At 30.1% G+C, this 13,318-nt stretch overlaps 1 protein-coding gene across 1 annotated transcript; it reads left to right on the top strand.

Annotated features, from left to right (window-relative positions):
- Nucleotides 1-15: 15 nt before the first annotated feature.
- Nucleotides 16-12,532, top strand: LOC130896858 (monocarboxylate transporter 9-like). The gene is made up of 8 exons (XM_057805215.1): nucleotides 16-212; nucleotides 3,653-4,080; nucleotides 5,869-6,265; nucleotides 7,630-7,837; nucleotides 7,904-8,389; nucleotides 10,960-11,181; nucleotides 11,995-12,274; nucleotides 12,355-12,532. The coding sequence occupies exons 2-8, from the start codon at nucleotides 3,714-3,716 to the stop codon at nucleotides 12,483-12,485; spliced, it is 2,091 nt and encodes a 696-aa protein (XP_057661198.1). The 5' UTR covers nucleotides 16-212; nucleotides 3,653-3,713; the 3' UTR covers nucleotides 12,486-12,532.
- The last annotated feature ends 786 nt before the right edge of the window (nucleotides 12,533-13,318 follow it).

Below are 13,318 nucleotides of genomic sequence, written 5' to 3'. Positions count from 1 at the left end.
AGCTGTCTCCATTTCGTGAAACCGTTTCAATTGGGTATCGAATGTATACGGAACATGTTCGTCGATTTAGCACGTGTAATTTTAGTCGTTTCAAAGTATTCAAGTCAAAAGTTATTAAATACATTTTAATTACTTTGTAAGAGTCATTAAAAAGTAGAATTTGAGACACGTGTTTTTTTAGTGAAGTTCATAGTAACGTGTTTGATATACAGGTATTTATATTTCACTTTAAACATTATGTTTTATTGACGTATATCATTAGGAAATGGATTAGAAAACCTTTTTTATATTTATTTATATAACTAATAATATTATTAGAATAGTAAAATTATTTATAATGTACTAAATGATTTAACGAGTTTCCACTCAATGAAGAAAGTTAGGTTAGGTTCACTTTAAAACACTGAATCGTGTTTATTCTCATTAGAAACAGTATAAAAAAATGAAATTAAGTATTTAAAACAAAATATTAGTAAATATAAAAGAAACAAATACCCTGTTTTAACCTAGGGTAACAAATAAATGTAAAACGATACGTTTTAAAAAAGGAATAATCTAATTTAATTTAACCTAACCTAATTTTATTACTGGATCATTTACGTGGTTCTAATTTATTGTATAGAATGAGTCTAAATCGACTTCTTAAGTGATGTAATTGAACAAATACATTTCCATTAAGAAAATAACGCAACTTGATTAATATGTATGCGGCTTAGTGATGAATTGTAATTGGGATAAATTGATGCAATTGTATGTGCTGTTTCACCCACTAAAGTACGATACAAATCGTTTTATTATCTTTTATTTGATGAAAAAAATCGCAGGATATTATAAAACACGTAAATACACAACAAAAAAAGTTGTATTAAAGTATTTAATGAAAAAAAAATGACATAGTCTAACTTTTTCTTCTATATCTAACGAAATCGTTCATCGAATGTATTAGTATTTATTTTTTATCGATAGATAAAGCATCAATCTATATATCGTGTAAATTTAATTTTTTTATTCGTGCAATTATCTGAGATACAGAGCTTCAAAGTTGAAGTTTGTTTTTTGAAATGTTTCTTTTTTGATAACCCTCGTAGTGTAATGTAGATTATTTCCACGAATTCAACTGAGTAGATATTTATGTAATCGAATACAGTATGAAAGTAACGACTATGAAATTTTTATATATAGATAGATAAAAATATATTTTCAAGATGTGATGAGACAACAGCTGTTTGTTTTTTTTACCAGAGACACATTTTCGTCGGGTTGGCTAAAATTAGACGCGATAAGTTTGTTTGAGGAAAATTTAGTAATTAAAATGTTGTTTTCATTTGATTTAACGAAAAGTATTTCGATTTCGGAATCGAAAATATGAAAAAATTACGCAGGAAATGATTTTTTTTAATTATCTCGAAATTAGGAGAAGATACGAAAAAATGTTTCAAACAAAAATTGTAGAGGATGAAATTTCCTATCAAATTGCTGATATTCACTTTTTATTTATTTTAAATGGAAAGTCAGATATTTGCGAAAAACTCGAATTTTCAAAAATTCATTCAAAATTGATAAAAAAGTGGAATTTTCTTGAAATTTTTTATTGATATTTGAAACTACAAGGTTTAACAAGTGATTTAAGATATATAACTTTTATCTATTTTGAATTTTTATATGGGGGGGTCGAAAATGAAGTAAAAACTATACAGGGCATCATTTTTTTGGATATATCTCGAAAAGACAAAAAGATACGAAAAAATGTTTCAAACAAAAATTGTAGAGGATGAAATTTCCTATCAAATTGCTAATATTCACTTTTTATTTATTTTAAATGGAAAGTCAGATATTTGCGAAAAAGTCGAATTTTCAAAAATTCATTCAAAATTGATAAAAAAGTGAAATTTTCTTGAAATTTTTTATTGATATTTGAAACTACAAGGTTTAACAAGTGATTTAAGATATATAACTTTTATCTATTTTGAATTTTTATATGGGGGGGTCGAAAATGAAGTAAAAACTATACAGGGCATCATTTTTTTGGATATATCTCGAAAAGACAAAAAGATACGAAAAAATGTTTCAAACAAAAATTGTAGAGGATGAAATTTCCTATCAAATTGCTAATATTCACTTTTTATTTATTTTAAATGGAAAGAGAGATATTTGCGAAAAACTCGAATTTTCAAAAATTCATTCAAAATTGATAAAAAAGTGGAATTTTCTTGAAATTTTTTATTGATATTTGAAACTACAAGGTTTAACAAGTGATTTAAGATATATAACTTTTATCTATTTTGAATTTTTATATGGGGGGGTCGAAAATGAAGTAAAAACTATACAGGGCATCATTTTTTTGGATATATCTCGAAAAGACAAAAAGATACGAAAAAATGTTTCAAACAAAAATTGTAGAGGATGAAATTTCCTATCAAATTGCTGATATTCACTTTTTATTTATTTTAAATGGAAAGAGAGATATTTGCGAAAAACTCGAATTTTGAAAAATTCATTCAAAATTGATAAAAAAGTGAAATTTTCTTGAAATTTTTTATTGATATTTGAAACTACAAGGTTTAACAAGTGATTTAAGATATATAACTTTTATCTATTTTGAATTTTTATATGGGGGGGTCGAAAATGAAGTAAAAACTATACAGGGCATCATTTTTTTGGATATATCTCGAAAAGACAAAAAGATACGAAAAAATGTTTCAAACAAAAATTGTAGAGGATGAAATTTCCTATCAAATTGCTAATATTCACTTTTTATCTATTTTCAATAGAAACAGGGATATTTACAAAAAAGTAATCAAATACTTGAAATTTTGCAAAAATTTTTGAAAATTTTGCGAAAAAGTGAAATTTTCAAAAAAAATTTTGTTGCTACATGTAATTACGAGATTTAAAAATTAATCTCACGTATATAAATTTTCTTAATAAATCATATTTTTATTTAGGGGGTCGAAAATGAAGAAAAAACTATACAGGGCATCATTTTTTTGGATATATCTCGAAAAGACAAAAAAATACGAAAAAATGTTTCAAACAAAAATTGTAGAGGATGAAATTCTCTACAAAAAACCCCAGTATAATTTTTTATTTATATTCAATAAAAACAGAGATATTTACAAAAAACTATTAGACCACTTGAAATTTTGAAAAATTCCATTATAAAAAGTAAAATTTTCAAAAAAAATTATTCCTACTGGTAACTACAACGTATAACTACCCTTCTCAAAGATAAATTTTTTTCAATAAATCTATTTTTTTATGTATATTAAAAATTATATAAATAAATAATATTATTTCACGAAATTTTCCAAATTTGTTATTAAAAAAATTGAGTAAACACTGGATTTCCCAAAAAAAATCCTCCCAAACCTTACAGGGTGAGTCAACACTCAAAGGAATCAAAATACAGGGTATTTAGAATTAATTTATTCACCCCACGTTGCCAATTGTTTTAAAAAATCATATTTACAACCCCTTGTATGATACCAAATGAAAATCACCCCAAGAAAACGTCTCAAAATGAACAAAACTATATATTTAGTTTATATAAAGTACGCATACAATGTACACAAATTTATCTATTCATAAACATAGATAAGATTATTAATATTGGATCTAATAAAACGTTTAAACCAATAATGATTAATTTCAGTAACACATCATCGATGAAATCTAATCATTTACCCAAGTAATAACCTCGTACAACATTCGAAATGAGTGTAACCGCCCCCATAGTGAAAATATCCGAAGTGGCCCCCAGCGTCGAAAGTTTACAAGAAACTCCACCGGACACCGAAACCTTCAACAATTCCACGCTAAGAACCGACCACAAATTTCAAGGTAGAGGATCGATTCTGTCTTCGGAAATAAGTCTTTTTATAGAAAAAACCGGACAGAAAATACCGGACGGGGGATGGGGTTGGTTGGTAGTTTTGGCGTGTTTCGTTATCAATATGTTATCGGATGGGGTTGGATTTACGTTCGGGTTGCTTTATAAGGAGTTTTTGATTGAGTTCGGCGCTTCTAAATCGGCTACGTCGTGGATAGGAAGTCTTTTTATGGCTTTACCACTAATAGCAGGTACATATTTCAATTTTTTTTTTTCACTAATTTTCCGTGTATATAATTGTTAATAACATTTTGTTTATCGTTTGGTGATTTAAAATGAAAAATTTCCATAATATCATTGCGTTACTTTTGTATGTTCCCTCGTAACATTTTATTTAGTTCCGAACGATAATTACGTTATATAACAACCATATGTAATATATGTGGCAACAACGCGCTCTCAGATGTTGATTTAAAGTTTTAATATCGTCACGTTCCGCCACGAAATGGCGGGAAAATTAAATCATATTTTTTATTGCTCCAAATGTGATTATTTCATCTCCATTTACGCAGTTATATGAAAAAATTATTTCCCACTTTCCCCCAATGACCCAAATGAAAAATTTCGTTAAAAATATTGTTGAAATAAAAAAAAAACATTAAAATAGCCAGCAGTTATCTTGCAAAACGTGTTAAATCCATATTTTAATGAAAATAATAAATTTACACCTTTGTACAATGTTTCTTAAAGTTTATTTTCAAAATTTCAGCAAAAAAAATTTCAAAATATCAATTACTTCGAGTTTTCTATCGCCTTAATTCGTATTTATACAGACGGAGCCATCTAGTAGTATAAATAAAAAATAAAGTTGACCTTTAGTAAACTGTAAACCGTCCGGTGTTGCCAGACTTAGAATATTTCCTACAAATAAATGCAGAGAAATATTTAATGTTTTTATTCGAATTTAAACAAGGTTACAACTTTATTTCAACTAAAATTAAATAGTTGAAAAAAAAACTTAAATAATGAATTTTTTAAAATAGAAAAAAGCTAGCAACACTGAAATTGCTTTTTTCCTATTCGTCCATATTTCTTTATAAATTTTCTTCTTTATTGTATTAACGGAAATTTCGAAAATTTAATTATAGTACTTTTGTCAGTTTCCCCGTAACATTGTATTCACTGATTCAAACTTGGTGATAATTACGTATTATAACGGAAAACTTTCGTGTAGTATATATGGCAACGTCGCGCTATCAGTTGATTAGTTGAAATATGACAGATTACTTACTAATTTCGGATTAGTCACGAAATGGTGGGAAATTTGAATGTTATTAACGACGGAAAATTTAATTATTTCACAGCGCTTTGTTTCGTGACCTCAAAAAATTATTTTTCATAAAAATTGTAAAACGTTATTTAATAATCTATTAGTTTGATTTGATATTTAAAAAAAAATACTAATTGCATTCATTTCGATATTGTTTATAGTCGACAGCCATCTTGTAAAGCGTCTTAAATCTATGAATTGACATAAGTAATAAATATATAGATTTCCATTGTAGAAAATATTTATTTACGTGCATTTTCAAAATTTCAAAAAACAAATAACGAAAATTATCACTATAAATGTTTTTTTTTGTAATTTTGTTTCTTATATATGTTGACAGAACCATTTAAATCAACTCTGAATCATCCAGTGTTGCCAGAATTAAAATATTAACGAAATATTTCACATTTTAATCATAAGTTGAATGTACCACAGGTTAGTTTGGAATCTTTTGAAGTCTGGCAACACGGAAACCGTCTGGAATAATTGACGTTTAACATTCTTAAGATATTAGCAATAAATATTTTTTTAATTGTTATTAAATGATATGGTAAATTTCGATATAATCATTATTTGTATTTAATTTGTTTTACAATTAACAGTTTACGGAATGTTAGATATATTTTTATAATCCGAACGCGTTGTTGCCGGTTTTACGTAACACATATTTCCAATATAGCGAAAAAAAATTTCTGTTTTCCACATATAGGTCCTCTTGGAAGCGCTCTGGTAGACAAATACGGATGTATGACGATGACAATAGCAGGAGGAATAGTCTGCACGTCAGGTCTGGCTCTAAGTTCGTACGCGCAAACCATAGGTGTGATGTATTTAACATTCGGAGTCGTAGGTGGATTAGGCCTTACGCTTTGTTTCATAACGGCCGTCGTTTCAATAGCGTTTTGGTTCGAAAAAAAACGAACAGTGGCTTTGGGTTTAGCGGCGAGCGGTACCGGATTCGGTACGGCCCTGTATTCCCCTTTAGCCACGTGGCTCCTCTCCGAATACGGTTGGCGCGGTACTTTATTGATAACGGCGGGATTTTTCGCCAACATGTGCGTCTGCGGGGCCCTAATGAGAGACCCTGATTGGATAATAGAAGAAGAGTAAGTATATTGTCGAAGTATACCGGGTGGGCGAATAAAAAAAAAAACGGATTATTAAATTTTTTGAAATACATCAAATTTAATTTAATTTTTTATACGATAATCGAATTGTTCGATGCATTTTTTATCCAACAAGTTTTAGTCTATCTCTTTAAATAACAGGTAGGGGAGATCGGGAACTTTATTATGTAAAAATACCTCCAATTCGGGATCTGATTGGTCGATTTTTATAAATTTGATGTTAATCGAAAGAACTTTTTTTTATCAATACAAAATATATAAATTTTGAACGATTTAATTAGCGACGTTAATACTAGAGGGCGTTGTTTGATATATTTTACATACTGTGATTTTTCTTAACGTCACGTGTCGAATATGTGTTGATATGTTTTTTTCATTTAATTAAATTGTCCTTGTACACAATTAGACCATCATACGCCACGCCACGCCACGCGGAACGATTCAAAACTGTCAGTTTTATCGTATTGAAGAATGATTCGAAAAGCGCCGTGTTTTTAACGATTTTTTTCTTGATTTCATGGACCCAAATTAATATTTTTCTTTTGCCGTGCAAAACGACAGTCGCCGCAGCAATTCTAGGTCGCTAGACGAACTACTAGTTTTCGCCATAACCTACGAAAAAACCACCGAAACGTTTTCTGTTCAAAATTACAGAATAAAATGACCGTATCGTCACGTGACGTGTTACAAATGCGTACCACGTGAACCGTCGTCGCATGGCGTGGCGTGGCGTGGTGCTAATGGACTTCGACTATAGTAGTTCAAGTGGATCTTTAAAATAGCGGAAACTGTACGTCAATATCTTTTTTTTTTTGTTTCGAGATATCTTAAAAAAATTCCCGCCATTTTCATATCTCGAAAAAGGAAAAAGATATTTTTAATTGAAACTATCGAGGTGAAAAGCCACTAGCAACACGTCATGCAAAGGGACGAATATGTGTTCATATGTTTTTCCAGAGCACTACACACCCCACTCCACGCCACGCCATTTACATATTTCTTAACATATCTCGAGACAGGAAAAAGATATCGACAAGCGGTTTTCGCCGTTCTAAAGTAAATTTATTCAACTTACGAGGGATCTACGTAAATTTTTACGGTTTTATCAAAATTTGTCGATAATAACGACTATATCTAAAATATATCAAACAACGCCCTCTAGCGTTCACGTAGCTGATTAAATCGATCAGAATTCGCATATTTCGTATCTCTGGACAAAATATCTTCGAAATAACGTCAAGTTTATAAAAATCGATTGAACAGAACCGGACTTGGGGGCGTTTTTTTAAATAAAAAGTTTCCCGCTCTCCCCTAGGCGCGATTGTTGATTGTGCGTGTTGTAGAAAAGAGGAAAAGAGATTGAAAAAGGCTAGAAAATCGAGCGTTTCATCGATCGATACAGAATGTCTCGAAGAAATCAAACAAACGTTAGAAGAAGGGGGCGATACGCAATATCTGCTTCAAGATGTCGACGCAACATTAGATCTAACCGACAAGGATAGATTCAATTCCGTCGTCGATTTACCTACTTTCGTTCGAGATAACGAAAAGGTATTGAAAAAAAAAAAAACCCAAAAAATAATCTCGATTTTTGACTTTTTTTTTTTCGTGTTGAAGGTGCCGCTCGAAGTACTGAAACATCTCAGCGAGAATAAACAAATTTACGATATAATAGTGCAGAATTATCCGAATTTATTGGCCGGTCGGAGTTCCTCCGATCGGGGGATGAATATTTTGAACGGCCCCGATCGGCATACGTCGAGAGTGCCGGTGAAATTTTCTATGAATATCAAAAAACAAGAAGAATCTTCGACGAAACATCGAGAATTGCGAGAAAAAATGGAAAATATCGCGAATTTGGAGACGATGGGGATGGCGGAAGCGAAAGAAACGCAAAATAAAGGGATGCACTTACTCAGGAGTCTGTCCGTCAAGGCGAAAACTCAAATTCAACCGCAATCGTATCTGAAAAACGTGCGATTTCGAAAAAATTCCATTGGGTACAGAGGCGCCATGTTGAATATCCACAAATACAAAGTGAAAGCCTCCAGTTGTCCGGACATTTATAAAAATTCGATGGCGACTTTATTCCGAGAAGAAGAGGTACGGATAATCGTTTTACCTTCAATCAAAACTAGTAAATAATGGTCGACACGTTCGCGTTTAATAAAATTTTTTCGAAAATTTATTCAATTTCGCAGTCGTTGTTGTTTTCTTCTTTTAATTCACGTCTCGTCGCATCACTATCTACTCTAATTAAATGTATTACGACCCTCGTAACATAATAAACAATATTCAATAATCGCATAATGAATTGTGGGACATCATGTATATTTTGTTGTTGAAGGGACATTCCGTATTTATTCGAAATAACTTTCTATCGAAATTTTTTGGTAATTTCCACAAAAAAATCGATAATTTCGTGATTATATTTAATCAGAGCTTATTTTCTTTGATTACGATCGTATACGATTAAATGGAGAACGCCCCTCGTAGCATAATCGTGACACGTAATTGAATAGTTTACTGCTGAATTATGGGACATCCTGTATATACATAACGGTGTCTTGTTTGTCAGTTACAGGGACATTTGGATATTTCTCTAGATAATTCGATAGAAATTTCAATTTTTTTGACGATTTTCAAAAAAAAAATCGATAATTTCGCGTAATTTTTTTCGAAAAATTATCCAAATTTCGAATTATTTATAATCAGAGTTTATTTTCTTTGATTACGATCGTATACGATTAAATGGAGAACGCCCCTCGTAGCATAATAGTGACACGTAATTGAATAGTTTACTGCTGAATTATGGGACATCCTGTATATACATAACGGTGGCTTGTTTGTCAGTTACAGGGACATTTAGATATTTCTCTAGATAATTCGATAGAAATTTCAATTTTTTCGGCGATTTTCAAAAAAAAAATCGATAATTTCGTGATTATTTTTCGAAAAATTATCCAAATTTCGAATTATTTTTAATCAGAGTTTTTTTTTCCTTTGATTACGATCGTATACGATTAAATGGAGAACGCCCCTCGTAGCATAATAGTAACACGTAATTGAATAGTTTACTGCTGAATTATGGGACATCCTGTATATATATATCGGTGTCTTGTTTGTCAGTTACAGGGACATTTAGATATTTCTCTAGATAATTCGATAGAAATTTCAATTTTTTTGGCGATTTTCAAAAAAAAAATCGATAATTTCGTGATTATTTTTCGAAAAATTATCCAAATTTCGAATTATTTTTAATCAGAGTTTAATTTCTTTAATTACGATCGTATGGGATTAAATGGAGAACGCCCCTCGTAGCATAATCGTGACACGTAATTGAATAGTTTACTGCTGAATTATGGGACATCCTGTATATATATATATCGGTGTCTTGTTTGGGTGATGCTCTAGATGAATGTTACAGGGACATTTCGAAATTTTTCAAAATAACTTGAAAAACGATTTAATTTTTTTTTTGTAATTTACGAAAAACTCGATAATTTTCTGATTGTTTTTCAAAAAATATCATAAATTCGCTCTATTTTGATTTGAAGATCAATTTTCATAATTGCAATCGAATACGATTAAATATGGAAAGCCCCTCGTAACACAATCATTCCACATAATTCAATAGTTTTTCCCTGAATTTTGGGACATGCTGTATACAAATGGGTTTTATTTTGCGTATTCTGTTGTAGTCATATCGAAATGTTTTTTGAAAAAAAAAACTTCTTTAAAGGATTTTGAATTTCGTTTGCAATTTACAAAAAATTTATGATTATTTTCCAAAAAATATCATAAATTCGCTTTATTTCTAATAAAACTTCAATTTCCAGTATTGTAATTATATTGGATTAATTTTAGAACTCCCCTCGTAATACAGTCTTTATAAATAATTTATTAGTTTGCTGCTAAATTTTGAGACATCCTGTATATGGCTGTGACAAAATTCTTCAAAATAACGATTTTTTTCGGAATTTACGAAAAACTCACTAATTTTCTGATTATTTTTCAAAAAATATCATGAATATTTTCATTTAAAAATCAAATTTTATAATTGCGATCGTATTCGTTCAAATATGGAACACCCCTCGTAACACAATCATTCCTCACAATTCAATAATTTATTGGCGGGTTAAAGGATATCCTATATAAGACTCTCGTGTCTTATTTAGCTTATTCTATCGACTAATGTTACAGGGACATTTCAAAATTTTTGGAAATAATTTTAATTTTCAAATTAATTCTCAAAATTCGTTAAAAATTCGCAATTCATTTCTATGTGTTTTAGAATCTCCATCGTACATATAAATTGAATAATTTTCGGCTGAACTGGGAGACATTCTGTATAAGGTCGTAGCTGTCCACTTCAATTCCCACTCTCGAGTACGTTATCTTCTTGACTTTACCTCGTATATACCTAATTGTCATTGTCGATTTCTTTGTTTAACCGTAACTGTCAAATTATCGTCCCAAGTTTTTTAACAATTAGTCGTTTACGTAAAATTTTTTGATTGCTCCTCGTATACACTCTTTTTTTATATATATTCAAAGGAGCGACTAAATTTTCGAAAAAATTAAAAAGAAAACAAATTTTTGATCGGACAGAACTGTTTCCATTAATTGCTAGATTAAATATCTGATCCGTGACTATTTCAACAGTATTTCAGAGTTGGTATGACGAATTTATTGACATTTTAAAAGATTTGACTAATTTTTCCTTATTCTTGGACCTACATTTCCTTCTACTGTCGCTGTCGACGGTAATGGTCGACATGTGGTTCGTCGTACCCTACTATTATTTAGCAGATCACATGGCGATACATCACTATACGGATAACGAAGCTGCTTTCGCCATTTCCGTCATCGGTATCACCAACACCATAGGAATGGTAAGTATAACAACGGATTACCTTCAAATCTACCCTCGTATTTCAGTAATACCACTTCAAACTCTTTTACCTACAAATCCACCCTCGTATTCTAATATTTTCGATTCAGACTCTTCTACTTACACAACGACCCTCGTATTTCAATAATTCCACCTCAACTTACTCATTCGTTAATTACAAATCGACCCTCGTATTCGATTAATTCCACTTCAAACTCTTTTACCTACAGATCGACCCTCGTATTCTAATAATTTCGATTAAGACTCTTCTACTTACACAACGACCCTCGTATTTCAATAATTCCACTTCAATTTACTCATTCGTTAATTACAAATCGACCCTCGTATTTCAATAATTCCACTTCAGACTCTTTTTATTCATACGTTAACTACAAATCGACCCTCGTATTCGATTAATTCCACTTCAAACTCTTTTACCTACAGATCGACCCTTGTATATCAATAATTCCACTTCAAACTCTACATTCAACGCTACACCAATCAAATTACCTACAGATCGTCCCTCGTATTTCAATACTTCTACTTCATGCTCTTCGTCTTATTCATACATTACATCAATCAAATGTCATTTTGAGTATAACTTCGTAGTCTCTTCCTTTATAGTTTTACAGTCATAATTTACTTGATTGTAGAATTTATTATCATTTATAGCTTCTCACAAAAAAAGAAGAAATATCGTTCGTTTTTTATGTTTCGTCAACATATTTGACATCGACAATAAACAACTCGATGTTACGGGGTGACTTATGAAAGTAATAGTTTCGTTTTAACCAATCCCGAAAATTTCTTTTAGGTGTTACTTGGTATAGTTGGTAATCGAATAAATACCGCCAAAACGTACGCCATATGTTTAATTTTATGCGGTGCTAGCGTAGGGATAATGATTGTCGTTACGTCAAATTATATTTTGATACTGGTAAGCGGCGGTTTTTTCGGTTTGTTTTTCGCTAGTACAATGTCACTAACGCCATCTTTGCTAGCGGAACTAGTATCTTTAGATGATTTCACGATGGCTTATGGTCTTCTGTTATTATCTCAAGGAATCGGGACTCTACTAGGACCTCCTTTAGCGGGTAAAATAAAAAATTCAATTATTTGTTTTTCGATGGGTTTAACTTTAGATTTAACCTCGTAACTCGATTGATTTTTTTAGGATGGGTGTTCGATTTGACTGGTTCCTGGGACCAATCGTTTTATCAAGCTTGTATATGGATAATTATATCTGGTCTACTCGTAGGAGTGATTCCCTTCACTCGAAATAGAAAATTATTCACAAAAAAATAACTATTTGTACTAGTAAAATTTCATATAATAAATACGTTTGAAAATTACATATAGCTTTTTATTTACCCACAAAAATTGAAAAAAAAATAATTAAAAAAGTGGAAATTGAAAAAAAATTGCGTTATTAACAGATTTCCAATAAAAAATTAAATTTTTATAAACAATTTCCCAGATTGCAAAAAAATATTTACTTCGATAAATAAAGGTGGGAATTTCGGTTTACATAAATTCTGGTTAAAAAATAACTGTTTCTAACTGAGTATTCAATCACTTTAACGTTATTAAATCAAGTAATCTATCAATGCTACGTTTTTTCATAATACCACATAGTCGAAAAAATGGTTTTTCTTTAAAATACGATCAAAATTTTATTAAAAAAACTGTTACTTTATAACAACCATAAATACAAGTATAAAGTCCCATCTCTATGTCTCACGCGTTACTCAATAAATATATTTACAGTTTCCTGTAATATAAGATTTTAATTATATTGTCGGTTTGTAATTAAAAATGAAGATGGCGCAACGAACAAACATTTAGTATGATATGTTTTAATATAGATAAACGTATTTAATATCACTAAATCTGATTAATTTGATATCATATCGAAAAATAAGCATTTATTATTGAATATAAATTGGTTATAAGTTCTAGTGAAATTTATTTTTTATGATACGAAACAAGTTGATGTCACTATATATGAAGTATAAACTTTAGTTCTTAAAATCAATTTTAAAGTTGAGATTAAAGGTATATAATCACAAAACAAATTAAATTTTGAAAATAATAATGTAGTTTACATGAAATAAGTAATTTCAAATTGTAGTACATAA

This window comes from Diorhabda carinulata, chromosome 7 (assembly GCF_026250575.1).
Source record: "Diorhabda carinulata isolate Delta chromosome 7, icDioCari1.1, whole genome shotgun sequence".
Taxonomy (NCBI): domain Eukaryota; kingdom Metazoa; phylum Arthropoda; class Insecta; order Coleoptera; family Chrysomelidae; genus Diorhabda; species Diorhabda carinulata.
The sequence above is the reverse complement of the archived record's forward strand: the minus strand, read 5'-3'. Positions and strand labels throughout refer to the sequence as shown.

Coding starts and splice junctions, on each gene's coding strand:
- LOC130896858 (XM_057805215.1), top strand. CDS start 3,714: ATGAGTGTAACCGCCCCCATAGTGAAAATATCCGAAGTGGCCCCCAGC. Junction 11,182..11,994: donor TCACCAACACCATAGGAATG/GTAAGTATAACA, acceptor AATTTCTTTTAG/GTGTTACTTGGTATAGTTGG. Junction 12,275..12,354: donor ACTAGGACCTCCTTTAGCGG/GTAAAATAAAAA, acceptor TGATTTTTTTAG/GATGGGTGTTCGATTTGACT.